Source organism: Siphateles boraxobius, unplaced genomic scaffold (genome assembly GCF_051911475.1).
Source record: "Siphateles boraxobius isolate OS27281-9 unplaced genomic scaffold, OSU_SipBor_1 8, whole genome shotgun sequence".
In the NCBI taxonomy this organism is placed as follows: Eukaryota; Metazoa; Chordata; class Actinopteri; order Cypriniformes; family Leuciscidae; genus Siphateles; species Siphateles boraxobius.
This window is the reverse complement of record NW_027509208.1, coordinates 30,726,331-30,754,188: the sequence shown is the minus strand read 5'-3', so window position 1 is coordinate 30,754,188 and position 27,858 is coordinate 30,726,331. Positions and strand designations below refer to the sequence as shown.

Sequence of the window (27,858 nt, the reverse complement as noted above, 5' to 3'; positions counted from 1 at the left end):
AGCCGTTGTGTGTGCTGACGCACAAATACACTGCAGCTATTAACACCAGACAGAAGGAGATCCACGTCACCAGATGGATAGAAGCGTAAATGGATGGAGAAGCATAGGTTACTGTAAAGCTACGTCTTAGATGGTGCTTATCTTGGCGAAAGCAGAGTACAAATCAGCATGAAGTTTTAACATCTACTCTCGTAACGGAAATCAGAGGAAGAGATGATCGGTTCACACGCCGGTTCAACTGAGGCGCTACAGTGATCAGTCACGCCACATTAAAGAGCGCCAAAAGTTTTTTTGTTTTGTTTTACTGTGATACAACTGACATAATCAGAAAGTTCAGATTCATTTTCATATCAAAAGTATCAAAGCTTATTGCAAATATTGGATGGCAAGTGCTCTAAAAATAATGTTTACTGAACTTTTGTTATTGAAAAAAAAAAAAAATAATAGCAAACACATGTAACACTCCTTACTGAATCTCTCATTCGACTCCTCCTGGGTAGCGGGTTTCTGTGGTTTGCCTGTGTGAAAAAGTCAGCATTTGGGTCCTCCTGTTCCCCGGCTGCTTTCACCGCTGCTTCCACCCGGCCACCGGAGGGCGCTGGAGACGAGTGGGCAGAGTCCGCAGGTCTTGGAGACACGCTGTCTAAACGATTGACTGTCCCGGTGCTGCTGACATTATCACTTTCTTCATCCTCATCACTGGACAGCACAACTGCATTTCATCAAAACACAAAAACACAGATCTGGATTACCGGTGTCATCTCATATGACATATTTTGGTTAAGCCGGATCAAACATACTTTTTAACTCATGATTAAACACTAAGAATATACACATTAATATAATATTTATTGTGAAATGTTTATTATTATCAGTAACATTATTGTAAGTTGCTTTGTTGCAAGTTGTGTGTTCCTCTTCTTTTGTTCTGCACTTTGTGGAAGGTTATAAAAAGAAAAATATAATACATTTTTAGTATGTCAGTCATAAGAAAGCTGAAGAGACAAAGAAAGAAATACTGCAATATGTATTTCTTACACATGTTAAATAAACCTAGGCTACTGTTCCTGAAAAACTTCATTTGTATATATTTTTCCTTTGTTTTTTGCCTATTGTTTGTAATTTGCTTCGTTGTTCCCATTTTTCATATAAAATAATAAAATGAGAATGCCTGCCTTACTTTATTACTTCCAGGCATGCGTGTAATAATTGCAGTCAGCTTAATAATAAAACAAAATACATTTCAAGGTTCACATTAAATTCAGTGGGATTTTTTTCTTCAAGGTCTATTAAGCTGACTACCACAGCTTAATAAAAGAAAAGTAACATAAAACAGTAAACGAGTTTACTTAGTTTTTTTTTTTATCAATCGTGACCTCAAGAATCAGTTTGAACCAAATCGTGAGGTACCAAAAGATTCCCACCCCTAAACAACACACAACGCACCCTGCCAGATCTGACAAATCAAGCCGTGTCAAACCAAATGCTGACGAATTAGTTTGAAGCATACTATATACAGCATTCTCAAGATTTGGATAAAATGGATCTTGCAATTTTCCCGTAGCAGCTCAGTCTGTGTCCTCTGCTATATTTCAGGTGTGTTTTATCTATAGAAATGCTTTGTTCACTGCTTGTAATGTCACATGACTGGCAGGTGTTTTCTGTGCACAATGTGCAGATGCGATTAATCGATAATCAAAAGCGGTGTTGATTATTTTCATAATCTATAATCGATTAGTTGTTACAACCCTACTGGTATTAGGGTTGGTCCGAATACCATTTTTTGAGCTTCGAAGCTTCGGTAGTAATGAACATCGAATATTCGAAGCTTCGGAATCTCTATATGTCTCAGAAATCCCAAGTCTCCCGCATATTGATAGCGGCTCCCTGATGCCCGCAAATTAGTTCAAATGTCCCGGAATCTAGTGCGAGCGAGCTCCAAACCGTGTAGCGCGCGCACGACAGAGAGCGAGAGACCTTGCGTGTGTGTGCAAATGTGCGTGTGTGCAAATGTGCGTGCGTCTTGCAAGTTGGGATGTCTGATGTCTGTCTGTCCGTTTGCATTTTGATTATTTCGAGATCCGTTCATCCAAACGACTTCACAAGGGAGTGCAGTGTCGTTTTTGGTGCAATATAGATAGACTGGCGAGACGCGACACATTCAGAATTAATAAACTTTAAATAAACTACAGAACAGCGTGAGCGGGAAGTGGCGCGCCTCACGCGAGCAGAGCTTACCGTATTTTCCACACCGGATTATAAGGCGTATTAAGATACTGCAGTCAAACGTTTGACTGGGTTTGCGTTATGCCTCCACTAGATGTGCTAAAGGGAATGTAGCGAGTGCGCGGCGCCGGAGGCGAGGCGTTTATTAGTAAGCGTGAGTGCGCTGGGACGGGCACGTAATTTACATTCGAAGCCTGACTCATACGAGTATTCATGTGCTCCGGCTCGCTGACAGCAACAGCTGGCTTTTTTTAATGAGACGACCCGGTTACTGTGAACGGGGAACACTTTATGAACATTCTGTGACGCGCAAGCAGCGCCGGGGACAGTGTGTCTGTTCGTATGTCTGTTAGTAAGAGTGAGCGCTCGTGAGCGGGCACGTGACTTACACACATAAGCTGATTTATACGAGGTTGAACTGGCCGTGTGACAGAGCGGGCATAAGATGGACACGAGCGCGAGTTCGCGGGCGAATTTACCCAATTGATCCAATTAACCAATTGATCCATATATAAGGCGCTCCAGATTATAAGGCCCACTGTCGATTTTTGAGAAAATTAAAGACTATTAAGTGCGCCTTATAGTGCGGAAAATACGGTATATGCTCCGAGAACGGACACTGCACAAGTGATATAAAAGACACACACAAACACAGGTCATTTAACTTAAGCAATATTTTTAATAAGGTAGTCTTATAATATTTTTTTCACTGACAAAGTAGGGTAGATTTAAATAAATAAAAAACGAAATTTAAATAAATAAACGAAATTTAAATAAATACAAATAAAAACGACATTTAAATAAATAAAAATGAAACTTAAATAAATAAAAGAAATTTAAATATAGAAAAAATAAATTTCTCCTATATTTAGCAGTAGATTAATTTAGATTGATAATAACGGGTAAAAAGTATAATACATTTTGTTTCTATTATTCTATTTTCCACAATGTCAAAGCAACGCAGCTTAACCCAAAATACAAGCTCATGCATGCTCTTCTGTCCATACAAACTCCGAAGGAACACTTTTAATAGTCCAAGAAGCAGCAAATATATTTATTAAGTTGCTATAACGAATTTATATGTTAAGTATTATATATCACCAGATTTTATACTGTAAAACTTATTCAAGCGCGAATGAGAACCGTTTCGAGGGGGATGACAGGTATGCAAAAAAACGAATATTCGAATGTCACATTTTCAAATCGAATACCAACCCACCGAACAATATTCGAATATTCGGGTCCAGCCCTAACTGATATTGGGTCTGTTCCTCAAAGTTATCATGTCTTCATAAGACTTAATCCCGGAGACACCAAGTCAACGATCGATCATGCCGTTTTTGAGTGCCGGGCGACAGGAGTGTTTCCGGTGTGTTTTGCATCGTTGGCTCTAGTCGGACGCCCTCTGGGTTTTTTGTAGTGGTGGGGGAAAAATCGATTCTGTTCAGTATCGCGATATTTTGTGCATGCAATTATATCGATACAGTAGCACAAAGCATTGCAATATTTAATTATAAAATTATCTGTTTTACTTTCGTGTTTTCTCCATTAATTTTTTTACTCCATTTATTTTTTTACTAATTTACATTTGCGTATTACATCCACAAGGTGGTGCTTGTTGCGGTGCTTTGTTGTCGTGCATTCAACAGCAAATTCAAAAGAAAATGGCTTCACTATTACAACCAGTTGTACACGACGCTCTGTCTTTTCAAATCGAAATTGTGGGTAAATTTCGGTTTTATGATTACCCTCAGGTTTATGTTACTCTATTATGTCTGCTTTAAGTTACTCTATTGTATTTAAATAATTCTAAGTTAAGTGCTGGAAGATTACCATTCATGTGAGAGGTCTCCTATTCCGAGAATAATTACGTTCTGTCTGTAATAACGTCCTGTGTCCTGATTAATTTAATGTTTTCAGTTAATGTGTAGAAGATAATGTTTACAGAATTAAATGTGACGTTTGAAGTGAGTTGAGCAGTCTTATTTTCCTCATTTTTTGTAATGCCTTTGACTAACATGGGGGACATGAATGAAAGTTATCGCAGAATCGAATCGCAATACTTGCTGTATCGCAATATGTTAAGAATCGCAATAATTTTGAATCGAGGCCCACATATCCCAATACTATCGAATTCAGCATATAGAATGGTCGCCTAGGGCCGTCGGTGAGAGAGAACTATGATTGTCTGTTCAGCTTAGTGAATGAGTAAGTGCACGAGAATAATAACAAAACAGCGAGCAAAGAAGTCAAGAAGGTACAGATAGAAGACAGTTCCAATTTTATGTAAACTAGGCCTGTAGCGGTGCGTCAATGACGTCGACACTTCGGCGTCAAAATTTCGTCGACGTCATATTTTTTTGTCGACGCTTCTTTATGCATTTCTTTTTTATTCATTTTTTTGCACCGTTCCCGGCGGTACGTACAGCTCGCCAAACACACGTGGGAGACCAAAACATTGCAGAATGGAGGACGAAACAGCAACCTCTTCACAGAATTCCCAACAAAGCCATGAAAAAAGCCCCAACAAAAGAAAAAGTCCTAAAAAACAGCTCGCACTAAATCATCGAAGGTAAGGGAATACTTCAAATTTAGTCCCAAACGTAAAGGTGTCGTTATTTACGTTCTTTGCCAAATGGAGTTGACATCCTGTCTCCCGGAAGTTCCAGGAGTCTCCCGCATATTGAGAGCGGATCACTGATGCCCGCAAATTAGTTAAAATCTCCTGGAATCTAGAGCTCTTGAGCTTCAAACCGTGTAGCGCGCACGGCAGAGAGGGAGAGAGCGAGAGACCTTGAGTGTGTCTTCAAATGTGCGTGTGTGCCTTATGAAGTGCATGTATAATCGTTTACCCCAGCCCTAATGTAAACCTACCTGAGTTTTCCTGGGTGAATATTTTAATATTAACATGAGGGTAGTGGAGGATTGATATTGACATCAGCAGGATTGATATTCAAAAGGGTAAGCACGCACTGCTTTGTTTACGGTTTGTGTTTCTACTGCATCGATTTCCCTTTTTGAATGACGAACATAGACAAATATTTCTACAGATATAGACAGTTGTCTCATTTCCACGCAGGCGCAGAACGCACATGCTAGCCGAGAGTCGGCTGTAGTTCTCTGTTCAAGTGCAGTTTTTCTGCCCCGACGCAGGCGACAACACAGGCACAGACAACACAGAACTAGTGCGACAACCTCAGCGCTAGTTCTTTGGCGTCTGCTTGGTGTGTCCCTACCCTTATGGTGCCTTTTGCTCCTTTCTAAGCAAAGCTAATCGAACCGGCTAACCAAAAACAACAACAAAATGTTTGAGATGATCGGTGTAGCATAACGTGATAAGTTATGCAAGAGTTTGAAGTGTAGTCGTACTTACTAGGGTCGTTTAAGTCACATAGTTTGGTGGCCTGCTGTTTCTTGCCTCCAGCTAGCTTGTGTCCGTTACACACTGAGCTTCCAGAAGTGGCGACAGCTCGTCCATTGTGCGGGAGGAGCATGTTTCCATGGGTGATCCGCACCGATGGGTTTATTATGACGTCTAGCTGTTGAGAGCACCCCCCGGAGGTGGGGTCATAAAAGCTTCTGCTTATCTGAAGGCTGGGCGTCTGCGAGGGAACCGAGGGCCGAGGGGGCAGTGATGATGTAACAGCAGAAAGAGTCTCAGCAGGTAGGATATTTCCACAGTTGTCACATTTTATATGGTCCTCACTTGGCTTGCCACATTTACCACAAACTGTGAGGTAATCATCAGGTTGAAGGGGCTGCTGGGTGTGGGAAGACATCATTTACACTTTACAACATGACACTTAATAACATGAAACACTTAAAGGGACAGTTCACCTAAAAACACTCAAGTAGTTCCAAACCCGTAAGACTTTCATTCCTCTTTTTTACACAAATGAAGATATTTTAATGAAGTCTGAGAGATTTATGTCCCTCCACTAGGGCTGCAACAACTAATTGATAAAATCATTTAAAATCAATAATTAAAATAGTTGCCAACGAATTTCATTATCGATTCGTTGTGTCGCGCAATTATTACGCCAGATAGCGCGAGAGAGGCCGAGTGTGTCCGCGCGCGAGTGACAGTGCGTGAAAGAGACCGAGTGTGTCTTCGCGCGAGCGACAGTGCGAGAAAGAGACCGAGTGTGTCTACGCACGAGAGAGGCCGAGTGTGTCTGAGCAGTAGTAAATTGGTACATACTACATAGTAATATATAATAACCAGTCACTTTAAACAAAAATATAAATATTTTTGTGCACTTTATTTAAAAGCCTATATATTTGGTAGATGTAAAGAATACATGTGTATGTTTTTTTGTGTTAGTCAATTTTTTTATTACTACTTTAACAGCTCAGGGATGTTCAAGGAGCAACCTGTTTGTGCACTTTCTGAAGATTTTTTGCACTGTGAATTTGCACAGTCAGTTCTGTTTTTGAATAACGTTTTTTTTTAAATGCTCTTTTTTTTTATCCGATTCATCGATTAATCGAAGAAATAATCGACAGATTAACTGATTAGTAAAATAATCATTAGTTGCAGCCCTACCCTCCACTGAAAGTCTATTCACCCAAAACTCTGACAGTTCAAAACGTTCATAAGATCGTAAAACACATCCATATGAATGGGGAAGTTTAATCCAAATATTTTGAAGAGACACAATCGTTTTATATAATGAACAGATTTAATTTAGCCTTTTTTTAACATACAATCATTGACATAGACAGTTGTCTCATTTCCACGCAGGCGCAGAATGTGCATGCTAGTTGAGAGTCGGCTGTAGTTCTCTGTTCAAGTGCAGTTTTTCTGCCTTGACGCAGGCGACAACACAGTCGGGTTTCATCAGCGCTAGTTCTTTGGCGTCTGCCTGGTGTGTAGACGCTTTCTAAGCAAAGCTAATCGAACCGGCTAACTGAGCAAGACACCTAACCCCAGCTGCTCCCCACGAGCTGGATGGCGCCTTGCATGGCTGACACCGCCGTCGGTGTATGAAAGAGTGAATGAATGGGTGAATGTGAGGCAATATTACCATGGGGTGGTGATGGCGCAGTGGATAAGACACATGCTATTGGTGTGAGAGACCCGCGTTCGAATCCACTGTGAGACACCAAAGTGTCCCTGAGCAAGAGTCACTTAACCCCTAGTTGCTCCAGAGGCGTGTGACCTCTGACATATAAAGTAATTGTAAGTCGCTTTGGATAAAAGCATCAGCTAAGTGAATAAATGTAAATAAATGTAAATAAATGTAAATGTAAATTTACCATTGATCAACGCACATTCATACAACACATCAAATATGGTAAACAGAAGCTCAACCACGCGCAAGAATGAAGCTCATTGGTTCTCGCGCGTCAAGCATAAATGTTTGAGCTTTTGTTTACCATATTTGTTGTGCTCTATATCAGGCCTTCCTGATAATCAGGATTATTTTGCTGAAAAATTAATTTCACTCATAATTGACGATACGTTAGCTTTATCAAATGGAAAATCAATAAAAAAAAATATATTGATCACAATTGTATTGATAAGAGTAAACTGAACACTAACCATTAATACAACTTATGGTAATGCATGGTTTGGTGAGTGCTTTGTAATTTGTCTTCATATTTGCAACTATATCAAACGAGACAAACCACAGATCACTCCACAAATGCTAATTCATACTGCCAGACTGCAAAGAAAAAGCCATTTACATCTTTGAATAGTCTAAACACTACAAACAGGCGGTGGCTATGTAGTTTTAATAAGCTTCTCTAAAAGCTAAAACTGTGAAATTCCTAATATTAATTCCAATAATTATAAATAATGTTTCATTAATACTTTTGTATGGTAGCAGAGAGTAAGTGCATTTATTTAGCAGCCACAATGGCAAACAATATAGTCGAGAATCATTTATTAATTTATTAGAGCGTCACTGTGAGATGGTTCACTCAGATTTAAGCAAAACAATGAGATTGTGTAAGAAAAATATTCATATTTAACATGTTAAAAAGTAAAATTCTAGCTTTCGGCCAAACGAACATATGCCGTCTACTTGAGGGTGAGTAAATCATGGGCTAATTTTCATTTTTAAAGTGAACTACTCCTTTAAGAGAAAAACTCAGTTTAGGGGGATTTAAACTCTTGACATCTGCTACCCCAAGCAGGAAAAATAGTGGAGGCTTGCTACCAATGAAAGATACCGTAAATGTCAAATAAATAAACAAATGTTTTCAGGTCAAATAAACAGCAGGCCAATATCTCAATGATTATTTTGAATTTGTTATTAATACGACTAATGGTGCACCCCTAAAAGCCTATGTGAATAAAAACCTAAATGAAATCTGTTCATCATATAAAGCCATCAGGTCTTATGGATTTGGAAAAACAGGAGTAATTAATGACAGAACTTGACATTTTTGTGATAAAGGGTTAGTTTCATCCAAAAATGCATAAACTACAAAAAAACACATTTGACATGAATTATCATACATTTAAACGTAGAGGGGAACAGTCTCACCTCAATTGGTTTGCCCACAGTATCAGGACTGTTGTTCATCGTCCGCCTTTTCTGATGGACACGTCTCTTAATAGCGATGTCTCCTGAATCTAGGGATGTACAGTGGAACAACAGTCATATATATCAATGTTATGTCTTATGAGTAGGGGTGTGCGATATAGCCTCAAAATTCTATCACGATATTTCAAGAATATTTGCGATAATGATATTTATGACGATATAGACATTTTTTTGTTGTTGTTGTTGTTGAAAATTTTCTTATTATGTTTATCTCGCCTAAATGTTTGCTCACTCATTGCGTTTTTACAAAGTGGTAATTTTGTTGTTAAGAGTTTACACAACACAAGGAAGCTTGATTTCAATCATTGAATTAAATGTTAAATGTGTGTAGGTCTAACACCAGTATTCAGAAATACTACAGAAACATAATAAAGTAATCAAATGTAAAATAACACATAGTCTTTTAGTTCTGTTTCCTGATTAAATAAAATACATAGGCTAATAGTTCTCATTCATTACAATTAAAGCTATCTTTTGTTGTTTTGACGACAACATTAATGACAGACGCATAGCCTATGGCAGCTGTCACTTTTACAGCTAGTGCACGGATCCATTGCTGTTACTCATTACTCAAGACTGTGTTTATGAGTATACTTACCAAGACCGGAAGTTTTACACAATTTTGTGTTTTTCCCCCCATTAAAGCGATATAATCCGCGAAAAATAACTGTCAATAAGTCAATAAGTGCGCGAGTAGCTTACTAGATAGTTTAAAACCGCTTGAATGTTTAAACTGATAAGAATTAAGAAGACTTGACAATTATAAACTTTAGTTACGATGCACTGATGGCCCGATTGTGCAAGAGACCATTCAATCATGTCCCGACTCCTAAACGCGCGCGAGAGAAGACGCGCGTCGGCAGCCCCGCTGAACACTCAAGCTGTTTGTGAAATTGCTAAATCGTCATCGGAGGCTGACAGGCTGCTCTCGCTCTCAGACAGGTGTTGTTTTTGTCCGTGCTAGGGAACTTAAATGCGACATACGTCATCGCACCGCTATATCATTGATATCGCGATATGACACTTTTTTATCATGTAAAAATGTATACCGGTATTATCGTGGACGGTATGATATGGCACACCCCTACTTATGAGTAAGTAAGTATTTTATATGCCACTATATGTTATATGACATTAGACATACAGTAATGATTGCTATTCAGACCAGATTAAGGTGAAAACTATAACTTGGCAAGGCTATTTATATGCAAATAAACCAAGGCTATAACTTGTTTAGAGACAGGCATTGTTAACAAAATAAGCAATCAATCCACAGCAAATGTGATGCAAATGCAAACTATGTTGATTTGTGTTTTATTATCGGTACTATCACTTCCCCTTTTTGCTTGCAAACACTTTTCGGTTTGAGGTTCAGTTATTATGGCTTCAAGCTACTTCCACTATAGTAGTAGCCTGAGCTTCTCTCCTTTTATTTACAGATATGATGTAAACACGCATGGATGAATGATTAAAGTATGCAGTGCAACTCTAAAATATTCTTAATCACCAGAGATGGGGGACTCGAGTCACATGACTTGACTCGAGTCAAACTCGAGTCGCAAATTTAAGGACTTGAGACTTGCTTGACTAAATTAAGAAAATGACTCGACTTGACTTTGACTTGAGATCCAATGACTTGAGACTTGACTTGACTTGAACTGTATGACTCGAGAATGACTTGATATACATTTATCATCGCAACATCAATTGATGAACAAAATGAAAGCAACGGAACCATTGACGCCAGTCATCAGATTCTGCGCGATTGCGTGACACTGCACCAGCCCAGAAAAAACATACATCGCGGTGAGCGCGCTAAATACAAAAACATCTCCCAGCATCATTTCTATTTGGATATAAACACTAGAACTTGACTATATTCATACAAGAAGATTTGCTGTACACATAATAACTGGCAAGGGATATCGGACGACCATCACAACCTCGAACAGTCGAACTTCATTCACCACGTCTAAAAGTAAGGTATGGCTTGTTTAACCTGTTTGTTATAGTTAATTTGACTATCTTTAAATCGAGAATATTGGTCAAAACAGCATGCCTCTTTATACACAATTATGTTTTCAAATGTAGCTCAATGTTGTCAATATTTAAATGATAATTAATGATGTCATATGTTTTGTATAACATTTGCCACATTTCTTTTTAAATCATGCTTTAAAGCCAAATATGTCGTTCTTTCCAATGACAAAAAACAACATAGAAAACTGTTAATGTTTTGTCGTGTTTTATGTTTCTCTTAAAGCAGTGTTAGATGTTATCAGGGGTTACATCTATTAGATGTTATCAAAATGCCAGCAGAATTAATATTGCAGCCAAAATTCAAAATGTGGTGGAAAAAAATTCCCTAGTATGAGTTATTTTCATAATTATAACATAAAAAAATATTTCCAGAATATTGACGCGATTGCAAATGTGATAATGATTTTATAAAACATTTCAGTAAACAAAGAGTGAATATTGTGATGTGACATTTAGACATAGCCTAATATTCCAAATATTTTCTGTTTTTGCTCGATTTCTGCAATGACAATAGTTCCAAACAAGCCACAGAAAGAGTTATGCGTATTTTGTTACTTTATGAGACTCGAAGGTTAAGACTTGAGACTTGCTTGTGACTTGCACATGTAGGACTTACTCCCACCTCTGTTAATCACACCTACCATAATTATTTATAAGGCAAAAACACGATTTGAAATGGTTTTACGATATACTCGCTCATTGTTTACATTTTGTTAATTTCGAACAAAAAGATTATAGTGTAGCATTAAGACTTTACTTGATTGCTCATAAAGTAACTTCAGTAACCAGTTCACACTCCTTTCTAAATTTTGATGCACTCTTTATCAGTCAGTCTTGGTTACAGTGAGAAGACTCATTGGTGCAGGACCTGCCCCCTCCGCTTACCTGACATCGGTGGACACGTGAGAAGAATGTTCTCCAACTCCACTCTTTGGATCAGATCAGATCTGCAGGAGAGACACATTGGCAGACAGCATGAGAATTCAGAAATACAGCAGATCCGTCACATCTGATGTTTTGGGTTCAATTCACATCAGGCTCTGTCAACATTATTTGAGATCATTTAGGGTTTTTTTAAATTGAGAGACTTTTCTGTAGTAATCGACATTACGCCACAAATTCTGAAGATAAATCTTAACTCACTGAACCTAAAATACTATTTTAGGATGTAAGAGGACTAAATAAAACCAACCAACTGTAGGAAATACAGTTTCAAACCTGCAACATGCCACACAATGTATTTCCCAACAGATGTGGTTAAAGCTTTAGTAAAGGAAGGTAGGCCTGGGCGATAAAACGATAATTATCGCGATATAATTTTTCTCGCTAAAACGATATCAAGAGTTCGATAAATGTTCGATAATGTTTATGCGCCAAAAGCGGAACGAAACTCATTTGAACAGCGCGCCACACGGACCATTTATCCGCTCGGCTCAAAGTCCAAACGGCAGCGCAGCGCGAACTCACTAGAGCAGACGCGTTTACTCTGATCGGTATCACTCACGAGATCCAGTGAGAAGCGCTTGAATTCAGCAAAGAACACAAATGTCTCAGTGATTTAAACCAGTTTAAAGGCAAATGAAACAGCACTGACAAACAGTAAAAACACTGTGCGCAATGATACAGCCAGAATCTGAATTGATAATGAATCCATTTACCATGGATTTACTGTAACGTTAGCTAGTAATATTAACTGCTAGGGCTGTCACTTTTTATTCGATATTCGAATATGCATTCGAACATGACGTGAAATATCCATATTCGAACTATAAATAAACTATCCGGTTTTTAAAGTGCCATGTTTAGCACATTTTTTACAGTCTATGATTAGACAGTTTTAATCAGGGGGGTGGGGGGGGTAATCTCGTAGAAATTCGAATATATTCGAATACATTACTTGATATTCGATAACTGTTCAAATTTGATTTTTCTCAAAAGTGACAGCCCTATTAACTGCAACATGAAATGTGGGATATACATATTGAATTGTATTATATTATTAATGTAGACATTGTATTAAATGACTAATGGAATATAATTACAGTATTTAATAATGTATTTAGGCTACTGTTTTTCATACAAATACCATAGGCATAGAAACCATAAAGTTACATTTTGCCATGATAGTGAGGTGCTATAAGCTATGCCTGGTTTTATATGTGGTTATGATCTAAATGCATGATACTGGATGACCAATGGTTAATTTTAATAAAACTCAAACAGTCAGAATATTACATTTTACCAAATAAAAATGTGGTCATTACATTTTTTTTAACAGATGTTACTGTTTTTGTTGAACAAATTTAACATAGTAGTATTAGCTTGAGTAAGGATGCAGATTTACTCTCAACTCACTGTCAAATATGCGTTTCGAGACAAAACATTTAATATTAATATTGCAGCCTGCACTGCAAACCAGTCCTTCCAGAAAAATGCAGAATTTTTTTGTGATTGTTGCGGGCAAAAATCCTTGATTATGCGGCACGTTTTCTTAAAAAATTCAATGGAATATGCGGGATATTTATGAAATTTTATGCGATGAAATTGCGGGAAACTGAGGGAACTTGCAAAAACTGTTTGATGAAAAAATAAAAAGTGATTCCCCAACACCCTGTTCTCACTAGGCTACTACCTTAATGTAAAGAGTCATTTCTTATTACTTCTTATGATAAGCAAGCATAACATCACAGAAAGTGCTGGGAATATTTAAGTTCTCATCTTTTTTTATTTCCGACCTTAATAAACACATGGTGTTAAACACAAACTTACAAAACATTGAGTCAAACAAGTTTTGTAGCTTTACAAAATGAATATGCTACAACTTCTGTAAAAATGAATAAATAAAATATAAAAAAATAAAATGTGTTCTTCCTGTTTTACAGAGACATCTGTTAAAATAAGTGCTTCCCATATACAAAGTGCAATCTCTTACTGTAACGTAAATTTACATACTACTAATATACTTACAACTGTAAGGTTTTTGAAACTAGTATGATTTAACCCACTGGTAACAAAAAAGTGCAATCATACAACGGAAAAGTTTTTCGATGATGTTCACGTCGCGTAATTACGTCACTTCATAACATTCCCATGGCAACAGGGGAAAATGGCTGCTCTTGTGTGAAGTAAACGCAACATCTTTCAACTTTCTGCTAAATACATGTGACTTTTTTGCAACGAAAATGCGGGGATTATGAAATCATGCAAGCCCCGCATATTTTCCGCGGAAATCGGCAATTTATGCGGCGAAAGTGCGGTGTATTTGAAAAAATGCGGCCCCCGCATGAATATGCAGACTTTGGCTGATTATGCACTAAATCATGCGATCGCATAATCGCGTTTTTCTGGAGGGACTGGCAAACTGTGCTGAAGATATATGCCATCAAAGTCAGGCTACAAAAACCTGTTTCAAGACTTGAAACAATATCCTCCATTAGCACATGCAGAAACTAAGAAATATATTTTTCTATTCAGATATTTATTTTGTTAAGGAAAAATTACAAATGTTTGAAAGTTCAACCTCAGATTTGTGAAATGTTTACCTGTTTGGCAAGTGTTTGTCATTATATGTTCGACAACAAAGAGTAGTTTAAAACCACAATTAACGCTCTGGTTTCAACAACTTTCACTTAGGTGCAAAAATCTGCCTTTAAACTTGCAATAAAGATTTGACATTTATCGTGATAATTATCGATATAGACTGATATAAAAAAAAATATCGTGATAATTTTTTTTGGCCATAACGCCCAGCCCTAAAGGAAGGTCAAGTGGGTCTGATTTTTAAAGGGTTTTTATTTGACCATAACTGCAGACTACAGACACCTTGCATTAAGATGCATTTTGGTGGATCGGATCACACGTGGGCGACACTAAATACAGGTGTAAACGGGGTCTAAAACGTTTTGAGCTCGTCCACTTTCCAACACTTCCAGAGGTAGTCGAGAAAACATTACACCGGATTGCTTGCGTAGTGTAAACTGGCATGTGGTCGAATGTGTTCAAACAACCACAAAAGACCATCTACTCTCCGCCTACTGAACTAATGAGTAAACATTATGGGAAGAGCGCTAGCTAGAGGGGATTTAAATTGTCAGTTGAAGACTCAAGTTTGGTTTGAAGTAGGGGTGGGCGATATGGCAAAAATATCATATCACGTGTATAGTTTTTTAAACCTATGGAAGTCAATGGGGAACAGCAACTGTTTGGTTACCCCCATTCTTCAAAATATATCTTCTTTTGTGTGCAGCACAATAAATAAATGAATACATGTTTGGAACAACATTAGAGTGAATAAATAATGACAAAATTTAAATTTTTTGATTAACTATCCCTTTAAGGACAAGCGGCAACGTTTACTATTAGGCTGTAATGACTGTAGCTTTAAGACTGGCAAGTGACGCATCTAATATACACGCATGACACACGCACCAGATTATCTCTCAAATGTTTGCTTTCACTTTAGACATAACCAATTCTGTTTATGTAAACCTTGTGTGTATTTGACAGCATTAGCGCAATGAGACTCTAAAGATAACTTAGTCCAGTATCCAGGCGCTATTTGACAGGCTGTTAGTTCCTGCACTTCGCGTGTACGCGCTCAGAAAAGCACAAGTTAGAACAGCACATAAGCACGTGAATGAAATGTTTAACCGGCAAGGCTTTAAAGCACATGCAAATAATGAACTTTTGTGAATTGCAGTGTCCCGTATCTGCATTAACGAGTGTTGTGAATGTACACCGCGTTGTTGAGAGAGAGGCGCCAGAACTGCACCTGATAGAATGCACTGTAACACGATACTATGATATTTCGTAAAAAGCAGATTGTGGAGAAATTTTAATCATCCACGATCAAAAATCGTGATATCGCACACCCCTAGTTTGAAGATGAGAAAACGTACCAAACACAATGTTCTCTCTCCATTCCTGATTTCTAACACACACTCAAAGTGTTCGGCTGGTCTATAGGCTGTCAGAGCAGAAACTAAAGCTGCTGCTCTCTGTGTGTTTTCCCGTCACCTCCGGGCGCATTCATATAAATTGCTTGAGCTTATTTTGTCCATTAGATTGAAAGATATGAAAAACCCATACAGGTCCTTCTAAAAAAATTTGCATATTGTGATAAAGTTCATTATTTTCCATAAGGTCATGATAAAAATTAAACTTTCATATATTTTAGATTCATTGCACACCAACTGAAATATTTCAGGTCTTTTATTGTTTTAATACTGATGATTTTGGCATACAGCTCATGAAAACCCAAAATTTTTATCTAGCTAAAAAATTAGCATATTTCATCCAACCAATAAAAGATGTGTTTTTAATACAAAAAAGTCAACCTTCAAATAATTATGTTCAGTTATGCACTCAATACTTGGTCGGGAATCCTTTTGCAGAAATGACTGCTTCAATGCGGCGTGCCATGGAGGAAATTAGCCTGTGGCACTGCTGAGGTGTTATGGAGGCCCAGGATGCTTCGATAGCGGCCTTAAGCTCATCCAGAGTGTTGGGTCTTGCGTCTCTCAACTTTCTCTTCACAATATCCCACAGATTCTCTATGGGGTTCAGGTCAGGAGAGTTGGCAGGCCAATTGAGCACAGTAATACCATGGTCAGTAAACCATTTACCAGTGGTTTTGGCACTGTGAGCAGGTGCCAGATCGTGATGTAAAATGAAATCTTCATCTCCATAAAGCTTTTCAGCAGATGGAAGCATGAAGTGCTCCAGAAATCTCCTGATAGCTAGCTGCATTGACCCTGCCCTTGATAAAACACAGTGGACCAACACCAGCAGCTGACATGGCACCCCAGACCATCACTGACTGTGGGTACTTGACACTGGACTTCAGGCATTTTGGCATTTCCTTCTCCCCAGTCTTCCTCCAGACTCTGGCACCTTGATTTCCGGATGACATACAAAATTTGCTTTCATCCGAAAAAAGTACTTTGGCCCACTGAGCAACAGTCCAGTGCTGCTTCTCTGTAGCCCAGGTCAGGCGCTTCTGCCGCTGTTTCTGGTTCAAAAGTGGCTTGACCTGGGGAATGCGGCACCTGTAGCCCATTTCCTGCACACGCCTGTGCACAGTGGCTCTGGATGTTTCTACTCCAGACTAAGTCCACTGCTTCCGCAGGTCCCCCAAGGTCTGGAATCGGTCCTTCTCCACAATCTTCCTCAGGGTCCGGTCACCTCTTCCCGTTGTGCAGCGTTTTTTGCCACACTTTTTCCTTCCCACAGACTTCCCACTGAGGTGCCTTGATACAGCACTCTGGGAACAGCCTATTTGTTCAGAAATTTCTTTCTGTGTCTTACCCTCTTGCTTGAGGGTGTTAATGATGGCCTTCTGGACAGCACTCAGGTCGGCAGTCTTACCCATGATTGCGGTTTTGAGTAATGAAACAGGCTGGGAGTTTTTAAAAGCCTCTGGAATCTTTTGCAGGTGTTTAGAGTTAATTAGTTGATTCAGATGATTAGGTTAATAGCTCGTTTATAGACCCTTTTCATGACATGCTAATTTTTTGATAGGAATTTGGGGTTTTCATGAGCTGTATGCCAAAATCATCAGTATTAAAACAATAAAAGACCTGATATATTTCAGTTGGTGTGCAATGAATCTAAAATATATGAAAGTTTAATTTTTATCATTACATTATGGAAAATAATGAACTTTATCACAATATGCTAATTTATTGAGAAGGACCTGTACATTTACCCGCCTATAACCCTCCCCTCGAAGAAATCAGGACAGAAGTGGTTGAAAGTGTTCAAAAGAGACGGATTAAACACCAGGTGTAAACGGGAATGCATCTCCCTCGTCTATTTGTGATCCGATAGAACAAAACACATCTTAATACCAGGTGTAAAAAGGGCAAAATCAAAAACACAGAGGCTTATGTCTCATATTGTTTTACCTTTGCACTAGAAAACAGCTTACGGTTAACTAAAATCAAAGCAGTATTCCTCCCAATGCTCATTCTTCTAGTAGGGGTGGGCGGTATGACCAAAATTCTGTTTCAAGGTATGACTAATTTTATTTCACGGTAACAATATATTTCACGATATAGTTATTTATATATGTAGTTATTCTCGAAAAATCTACAAAAAGGGCATTGTGTAATAAATAAACCCAAATACTTTAGAAATTAAAAGTATTTTACCTTGTTTGATTTTTCTTTTCCTTTTATTTGGTAAATTATTTCTTTGGTGAACTATTTTGATAGCTAAATATAGTAAACAAAACACACATACCGGTAGGTGCTATTAAACTTTAAATAAAGTGTTGCTGACTAATATTTCAATCTCATGTTATTGCTTTACTTACATCAATCACTTTATAATATCTGAATATTTTATATTGAGCTATTCTATTCATAATAAATTAATTACTTCCTTTAATTTTGTAGGATATTAATAATACTAGTTATGTTTAAATATGTTCCTGGGTACATTTTTGCCATGTCTGCCTATATTATACTGCGTTTTTAAGCGGCCTGTTTTGCTCTTTTTGTGATATCGGGCAACCCGTCACCTGGAGCTTTAATCAAGAGAAGTTCAGAAGTGTCAAGTTCATCAGAACCTGAAGGAGAGCAGCAGTATTTAAACCGAACAGCAGCTACTGTTAGTGTTCTGTTGACTTAAAGGGTTAGTTCACCCAAAAATGAAAATTAAGTCATTAATTACTCACCCCCATGCTGTACCAACCCCGTAAGACCTTCGTTCATCTTCGGAACACAAATGAAGATATTTTTGATTAAATCTGAGAGGTGGATCACTGCTACATAGGCTGCCAGAGGGAATGAAACTTGACGGCCCAGAAAGTCATTAAAGAAAATGTTTAAATATTCCATGTGCCTACAGTGGCTCAACTATAAGTTTATCAAGCGACGAGAATACTTTTTTCCCGAAAAAAAAAACATAATAACGACTTTATTCGACTATTCCTTTTCTTCCTTGTGGGCCTGAGACGAGAGTTCAAGAGATTTCCACGACGCATGCGCGAGAACTGAACAAGAAGTATTAGAAGAAGAACGTCCTCTTCTCAGTTCTCGCGCATGCGTCGTGGAAATCTCTTGAACTCTCGTCTCAGGCCCACAAGGAATGAAAAGGAATAGTCGAATAAAGTCGTTATTATGTTTTTTTTTTCGGGAAAAAAGTAGTCTCGTCGCTTGATAAACTTATAGTTGAGCCACTGTAGGCACATGGATTATTTAAACATGTTCTTTAATGACTTTCTGGGCCGTCAAGTTTCATTCCCTCTGGCAGCCTATGTAGCAGTGATCCACCTCTCAGATTTAATCAAAAATATCTTCATTTGTGTTCCGAAGATGAACGAAGGTCTTACGGGGTTGGTACAGCATGGGGGTGAGTAATTAATGACTTAATTTTCATTTTTGGGTGAACTAACCCTTTAAGTAGTTTAAATTATACACACATTGTAATTGCGTCATTATTTTACTACAGCCCAGTGAACACTGACACAACACGCTCCCTCTCAGTCCGTGTGCACTTTTGCATCAGTAAAATGCGATCGGTTAATTTGAGGGTGAAGTTGTAATCACGTATCGAATTAGGGCTGGGCGATATGGCTTAAAAAAAAAAATCCCCGATTTTTTCACAAAAAATCCGATTTACGATTTAAATCGATTTTTTTCTCTCCCTACTTAAAATCAATCTGCAGATGACAAATTTTTTTTTCAAAACAAGTTTTAACTTTATTTTGTTTTAATATTCCCTTCTGGGATTTGATCTCGATTAAAGTGCAATCAGAAACAACAAGCCAAAAAGACAAGAGGACAGGCCCTGTCTTTGAAAACAATGAAAATGTAACATAAAATAAAATGGGTGGATTGGGATTGGGGGGATGTGTAAAAAAAAAAAAAAAAAAACTTGCATCACAATAAGTGTATTGTGATTGTCAAATTATTTGGTAACTAAACAATTTTATTAAGTTTACTGGTATGCTACTGTTTTTATTATTGCTTAACACAAATTTCACAATTTCAATTCAATTCTTGTGATTTGATTCTGATCTTGATTCAATATAAATTCCTTTGGATAAATAGGTACAGTAGATATGTTAATGTGTTAATTGTTCTCCCCCCAAAAAAAAAATCACCTTATGCTGTAAACATACGGAAAGCCCTGTCAGCTGGTATTATTAAAGGTTAAAACCAAATCAAATTAAATATAATGCGTTTTTTATTTTATAATGCGTCTAACTAACATGCGTGCTATGGGTCATTAAAAGCCATCCTGAGGTAAATGTAACGTTACGTGGCATATGTTGTTCTCCAGCTGTTTTATGGACATCTTTCCGCGGTTGAAAAACACTGATCGATCTATTTTATTACATCTCGGTAAGTTTGTAGTAAAGAGTAACAGATGTTTGGTTCACGTGCCGCTTGAACTGAGATCTGCCAGCGTTCTTTCACGTCACATTTACAAGCCCCAAAACGGTGTTTATTGTTTGAATTTTGTAATAAAATTGACAGAATCTGAGAGCTGAGAATCTGTTTCATATCGATAGTAACCTGCCCTGTCTTGTCTGTCGGTGTCAGTGTCCTCTTTGCTTTGCGATTTTTCTCTGCGTGCAAAAATGGATGTGTGGCGTGAGAGCGTGTAAAAAGTGACAGAATTGCGTCTCTCACAATGAACTCGTGAGAGTTGGCGGCCCTGCAGATTCAGCTTGTAGCCTAAATGTTTTCGACGGGTGTGCTTCTGCTGCCGCGGTCTTGCTCATTTGCCATGTTGTTTGTGTATCTCTATCATGGCAAGCGCTGAGCCCGGTCGGAACTACGGGAGCCCAGATGGGAGCGTCGGCGGTTGTTAAAGAGAAAACCGATTTTCATTAAAAAAAATCGGCGTAAACTACACATTCGAGTTAATCGATAAAATCGATTTATCGCCCAGCCCTATATCGAATCAAAGGAAGATTTTATCAGCTGGTTAAGTGGGCAATTGTTTGGAGTTAGAAATATATAACCCGCGCTACATATTCAATAATTTGCCTCACACGCAACTACTTGTGATTTTCATGTTTAAAAAGTAACTATACTTAAGAGACGGAAAGATGCAGATAACTATGCATTATTTATGGTTATTTCTAATTAAGATATTGATATATGAGCTGATGTTGTCAAGTAAGCTCAACTGCTGTAGTTGACTGCTGCGCCTTTTTCCCCCAAAAATATCAGGTTAATAATCTGATCTGCTTTCTCCATCTTTCTTTGACAAATCTCAGTGTCTCAGTCTCACGCACGCGAGTTAAGCACACCCACTTATTTACACGTCGCGGTATACACAGAATAAAAAAATCTGTTACGGTTGACGTTTTCTACCGTGGTAATAATATATACCGTCATACTGCCCAGCCCTAACTTCTAGTAGAGCATTCTGACCTACTTGATGTCAAACATCAGCCATTTGTTATTCTGTAAAGTCAGCTGGTCCAGTGCCGTACCTTTGCTCCATCTTTCTGCTTGGAGAAGAGAACTGTGCATGCTGGAAGAGCCGCCCCTGAACCACGACTCCTTGGGACGGTGCCGGGCTCATTATCAGATAGCTGGTTCGACTGGGGAGCGCAGACACACTCACCGAATGAGCGGCTTCACTGGGAGACCATGAACAACAACAAAGGCATTAATATAATTATCTGATGTAAATACTTAAAGAACATTTCTAAAAAGATAGAATATATAAAATAAGCAGATGTTTGCAATGTATTTCTAATTAATGGAAGTATTAAATAACACTTTAAGCTATAAAATGTATATTTTAAATATTTTTTACCCAGGGTGATAAATATACAACTACAATACCTAAGCTTGCCAGTTCTGTTGAGAGGTCTTAATTGATTTGGACGTCGTTCGTGACTCTCCACAGACCCATTAGCACTGAAGCTCTTCATGGATGGAGTCTGCCAGAGACAGATCAGAACGGTCAGGTTATAAGGTCATAGTTCAACACACCTGCAGACCTGGGCTAACAACCACCTAACATGAGATCATTAACATTTAACTCACCACAATTACACTATATGGCCAAGAGTTTAATACCTTTATAATTAACAGTTTGTTTATTCCAGCTAATTCTGGAAGGACTCATATGTTATAAATTGACATTCTATTTAGAAAACTGTATTTGACACTTTGTTGCAACAATTAAAATATAGCTCTGCACACACATCCTGACTGCGGCTGTCACACATCGACGCAAATAAAGAAATACTGCTCTTATTATTTAGAGTGCTGTCACTCTTAAAGTACCGGTACTAATAAAATTTCATATCGTACCGATTTTAATAGCTGGGTATCTATCGCGATACCTTTCTAGTACCGGTATATCGTGCAACACTAGTATGAAGTATGTGTAGCACCATCAGAGCAAAACACCAAGATTAAAAAAACAAATTCTGATCCAGGGGGGAGCAGGAAAGAGAAAGACAGACAGGATTGGGGCTCAATTATTGAAATATAATTGAAAGACAATGAAAGGAAATGGAGCATCTGAGAGAGACAGAGAGAGTAAATACCTTGATTCCCTCAGGTGAAAGCTCCTGCTGGCCACTCACTCGCTCCATGGTCATAAGTGCAGCACTAGCGGACAACAAGAGAGAGATACTTAGGATGTTTTCACACTTGGTTTGATTGCTTGGTCCGAAGTGTTTGATTCTTAAGACTCTGATACACTTCAAGTAAAATCAAAGAACAAACTTGTGTGACAATGTCAGTGTGACAATGTCAGTGTGACAAAATCAGGCCAAAAGGCACAAATCTTCGATTTCACTAGAAGTATATCAGGACCTTAATCCCCAACACCACAGGTCTCTTTTCATGCATTTTCCCTCCCTACATTTCAAGTGCACTTAATCTTATGAATGTGGGGTTTCATGGAATGTGGAATGCTTGTCTTCACGAATAAGAGGTAAGGGGAATATTTCAAGGCTTCATAGGATGTTGAGGTAAAGCAGACTGGTATAACAACACTTGTATTTCTGTTGGTCAGACGAAGTCTGGGCATTAAAACATAAGCAACTAAGATTACTCAAATAAACCCTGCTTTTTTATATTATAATTACTTTGTGTCCTGCTTTCTGCTCATCGCAGTCTTTCTCAGTCAACGTCTTGGCTGATGCAAGACTGCTAACACAGTTTTGGGTGCCACACACTGATTTTGGGAACCAGACAAGTCTGACTTGCTGTTGACAGGTTTTGGATACCAGACAAAATGGATATCTTCTGACAGGATCCGGCATCCAGGATTGAAATCTACTATTTCTGACGTGGCGACTCGATCTAACAGGTTTTCTGTTGTAAACCCGACTTCATAAACACATTCAGACAAACCGAATCCTGGCATCAAACAGTTCAGTTCCAGAATGAAAACTGAGAGAATGAGAGATGAACCAGCCTGTTCTTTTCCATACAATAAAAGCAAACAGTGACCCGGGGTTGTGCACCAAAAATAAATCCATTTGTCCATTTACCAAATGCACTATATTCCAAGTCTATTTCAAGTCATGTTTTTATTATTCATAAGTTGTTGTTGTTTTTTTCATTTTTAAAGCTTGATAGACCTCTAGTCACTGTATGCTTTTATTGTTATGAAAAGAGGACCTTAAACATTCTACTAAATATCTCTTTTCAGAGGACTGTGCTGATGAAAAAAGTGGCATATGTCAGTGAGCCATAGCGTTACAATGACAAGTCAAGTACACTTTCAGCAGAAGATATTTGATTGTAGCTTTCTTCTGCACAGCGGACCACTTCGCATATAGTTTTAGCAGAATGTGTGTTAATTTAAGAATGTGGGCTTTTTCTATCTTCTCTTTGACCTTGATGTTTCTCTATTTACCAAAGTAATAAGGTTTGACTCAAAGCGTTGATGCAGAGATGCTTGAGTGGGCTGTAAGCTGCTCTGTGCTGAATGACCTTACTCATGTCTGCTGTCGTCTTCACTATCATCTGAGAGAGAACACCTCCAGGACTGCTTAAAGCCTCCATCTCTCCTGTCCTCACACTTATCGAGGGCTATCAAACACATGAGAACAGCGTATCAGAGCACAGCCATACAAAGGATTATATCATGAGGTATCAATTTACCTTGATCTCTTTCCCTTGAGTGGACTAAGAAATAAGAATGAGATGTAAATCAACTTTCAGAACGGCAACATGCATTTATTAAAATGCAATGAGCTGTAACTTTGCGACCAGCTCACACTTAGTAACAGTTAAACTACCACTAAAAGGCTTGTAATGAGACTTTTATTCACCAATGATGTATTAAATTGGTCAAAAACGTAAAGACATTTTTAATGTTACAAGCTACACTACCCGGCCAAAATAAAGTCACTGTTTGTATTTAAATAGGCAAATGCTTAAGAGTCTATGATTGGATCATTATTGCTGTATCATGTTATATGTTTGGCATCAGTTCTTCTAAGCCTAATTGATGGAGTGTGTAGCTTTTCATTTCTTAAACAACCATGTAGAAAGACAAGATTTATCAGGCACAAATTGTGTAAGAATGGTTGAAAGATAGCAAAATATAACACGTGTAAACAATATGTTGTATCCGTGCATTTTGTCTTAAAGTCCCCTTGTAGTCAATTTTATCCCTTAAAACTCATCATCTTGGATCACCAAAAAGTTCTTCTCTTGATAAAAATTCTTCATGCCTTAAAATAGCTTGAATGTAGCTCTACACCCTTGGCTCATTTAGTATGCGGTGCTATGAATATGCAAATGAGACCCGCCTCCACTCACTCACACCAGCTCAGAGATCCACTCGTTGACGATCACATGTTGATCTGATTGGTTACAAGGTAGTTTGTGACGTCAGAAACACCAGCGATTTCAAAACGTGTTTTTGAGACTGTCTTTGATTCACCCACTGCAGTTTTAAGCAGAAAATACTCAGCAATGGTGATGACTTTTGAATTTACACATGGTTTGTCTTAAAGACTATTAAAAACACCACATATACGTAAACATTAAAAGCTTGATTTTCACCACAGGGGGACTTTAAAGTGACAGCAGCATGTTTCTGCTACTGTCTGTATCAATGTTAATTAAACTACAAAAGACAGAGAAAATCTCTCAATGCTCTTGACTGAATAAGTTTTGTAAGGCTAATTTATACAGTGGAGACTATGCAGTGTTATGTTACATTTTTTTACATGACTTTAAATTTGAATTTCTATACCTTTAAACAACTGTTAAACCTACCTAAACATGAAAAGCACTGTTTTTTTCACATGTTTTTTCTATTGCTCGTACTTTGATTATTTTTTCTTATATTATCACTGCCTGTTTACTTGTCGCTAATAATATTTGAATTTTATATAGGCTGGAATCAAGAAGTGTGAAATTTTACTGGTATTTGAAATTTGGTGTCAAGGCCTTATCTATTAAAGTAAAAAAGGTCATTAAAGTTTAGATTCTGGACTTTTTATTTTTCAGATGCTGTAATCATTACTAGTAATAGATAGGTAAACTAAAATAGAAACGCTGGAGATCTAGAGGGAGTGGGACTTGTGTCTGAAGTGTATCGGGGAGCAGTACTGTTCTCCGTTTCAGCGGCAGTTTATGAAAATGGATTTTTTTTTACTTTAGCTTTAATGCTGTAAAACTCATTTTTACATCCAAGAGCAATGTGGCCTTCCTTTTGTCTTCAGATTCCTGAACCACTGGCCCAACCTGTGGTCTACTTGAGACCTATAGCATTGAGACCTAACAGTGTTGACAGACTGGAGTAATGGAATAGGAAAATTTAGCTTTGTTGATGTTGTTTGTTGTTGTTTTTTAGGTGGGTTACTGTATTATTAAAATAGTACTGGTTCTGAGAACAACTTTTATAAATGTTAAACTTAAAACCCAAATTCAGCACAGACCTTTAGATTGTTACAGACAAAGAAGTTTTTTACTACAATTTTTATGGCTGTGTCCTATTACCTGTCCTGCAGTGAACATGAATTAGCCTCATCTTTATACTTTTTCAAACTCAAGTTGTGAAATGCAGGGACCTGTAGATCTCCAGACATTTCTCCTTTAAAATTATTTACCCTAAAGTGCAAGAGCAGTCAATATAATGTGTAAAAATGTAATTAATGCATTTTATGTATTTTGAAGGCAATATGATACTGCTGATGGCAACATAATATATTATTTTATAGTCATTCGTATCAGAGAGGGAAATAACATTCTAATATTTATCAGCTGTAACGTTACACAATTTATCACTGTATGAGATTGAAGGGCCCAAGCTAAAACTCTGAGAAACATGGCTAAAACATCTACAGACAGCGGTGATAAATGAAAATAGATAAAGTCTTGTTCATTTTTATGCAAGCCAGAATGAGTACATTTAGTGTGTTTTAACGTCTTTTTTATTCAATGATTTCAGAGGTTTGTTTATCGTCGCATAGCATCAGGCCTCAGTTTTAGCATTCATACACTGAAACAGACGCTTAAACAAGAGGACAGACCTTCAAACGGCACAAGTGTAATACAATGCACTTTAATTTAAGTATATTTGTTGTTTATTGTCCTCAGATGGGTGTATTTTCTTCTGTGTGAATGGACCTGCTCGGTTAGCACGCAAGCTAACACACACGGGGGTGAAAACTGACGGATAATATTAGCATTTCCACACGAACACAAAACAAACAGCTCATTAAAACACAATAAAGTCAAATAAACAACAATGCATACGTCTTTTGACTTACCTTCAATAAATACACTCTTTTTATGATTCATTTTGGTCCATCTCTTCTTCAAACGTGTTTAATCTCGCGCACTGCACTCAAGCGACTTCTGTCACTCCAACACTTGAAACGCTTTAATATTTCACATGTGATTTAATGTTTTCACACCCCAATCTGACTCAAATTCAATATACGTCAAATTATTATGTCGCTTTGTCCTTTTCAGTCCATCATCAGTCCAAATGAGCAGAAATCCAGCTGAAAACAGGATCAGAGTGAAAAATATCCGTCTTACTGCGGCGATAAAAGCTTATTAAGATGATTAATTACTCGACCAGTGTGTGAGACTAAAATGCATTTATGAAAACATTAGATTTTAAGACATTTTTGTGAAACTCTGAGCGGTTAAAAGTGCATTATTCTGCAGAATGAAGCGCTATTGAGTCACTTCCGCCGAGACTTTTGTGCAATATCAGTAAAATGTCGTATTGTTCGTCATATTTTCAATCTATTTGCTAGTGCATTGGTAATTTGTTCTTGAATCTCTATTTTTTTCTAGAATATAAACATCATGGTGTGAATGGCCATAACATTTTTTTTTCTCAACTCATAATTATCAAAAGATTAAATCCCAATAGCCTTTCTGAAATAAGGACCATAGGACATTTCGGCCTGGTTTCACAGACAGGGCTTAGATTAAGCCAGGATTAGGCCTTAGTTCAATTAAGTAGCTTTTAAAAACGTGCCTTGCAAAAAAAAAAAAAAAATAAAAAAACCATCACTGGTGTTCACCTCGAGACAAACAATGGAACAACTGACATATTTTAAGATATAGTGCAAGTTTATTTCAGTTAAACAGCTCAAACATTCATTTTAGTCTAGGACTAGACTTAAGCCTTGTCTGTGAAACGGAGGGTTGTTGTTGTTGTAGAATGTAAAACATAACACTACACATTTTAATGTCCATGCATAGTTTTGGGGTTAGCTATGTTATGTGTTGCTATATAAATTTCAACACAATAAAATCAAAAACTTATTTGTAACTATCAAACACACCTGAAGAAGGTAATCAAGCAGGTGGGCACACGGTGGATGACATCAGAGCTCCAGTTTCACCATGTCATGATGTCACTATTCTCAAACATTACATTATATTAACCTACATGAGCTGTCAAAAAATAGAAAATAACAAGAAAAGATTATAGAGAATACAAACGTATAAAGCGTGAATGGATGCATTTCTGTGTACCATTGGCAAATATTACAAATCTCCAAACACATGCCATTTAGAAAGGATGACAAAATTAGAATGCAGCACTTATAAACACTAATTGATTT

The 27,858-nt window shown here is 37.7% G+C and overlaps 1 protein-coding gene across 10 annotated transcripts in view; it reads right to left on the bottom strand.

Moving 5' to 3' along the window:
- Nucleotides 1-26,970, bottom strand: part of senp6a (SUMO specific peptidase 6a) — a 64,889-nt gene extending 37,919 nt beyond the window's left edge. For 2 of the 10 annotated variants that reach the window (XM_077219638.1, XM_077219639.1), the window contains exons 1-9: nt 26,542-26,970; nt 23,752-23,845; nt 22,348-22,411; nt 21,635-21,732; nt 21,277-21,426; nt 11,709-11,770; nt 8,724-8,812; nt 5,600-5,984; nt 471-712 (exon numbers count right to left, since the gene is read on the bottom strand). In XM_077219638.1, coding sequence (XP_077075753.1) covers nt 471-712; nt 5,600-5,984; nt 8,724-8,812; nt 11,709-11,770; nt 21,277-21,426; nt 21,635-21,732; nt 22,348-22,411; nt 23,752-23,845; nt 26,542-26,572 — 1,215 coding nt within the window. In that variant the 5' untranslated portion in view covers nt 26,573-26,970. Of the gene's footprint in view, nt 1-470; nt 713-5,599; nt 5,988-8,723; nt 8,813-11,708; nt 11,771-21,276; nt 21,427-21,634; nt 21,733-22,347; nt 22,412-23,669; nt 23,846-26,541 lie in introns of all 10 variants that reach the window. The other 8 variants (XM_077219635.1, XM_077219636.1, XM_077219637.1 and 5 more) reach the window with 7 other exon arrangements.
- Between the last annotated feature and the right edge of the window lie 888 nt (nt 26,971-27,858).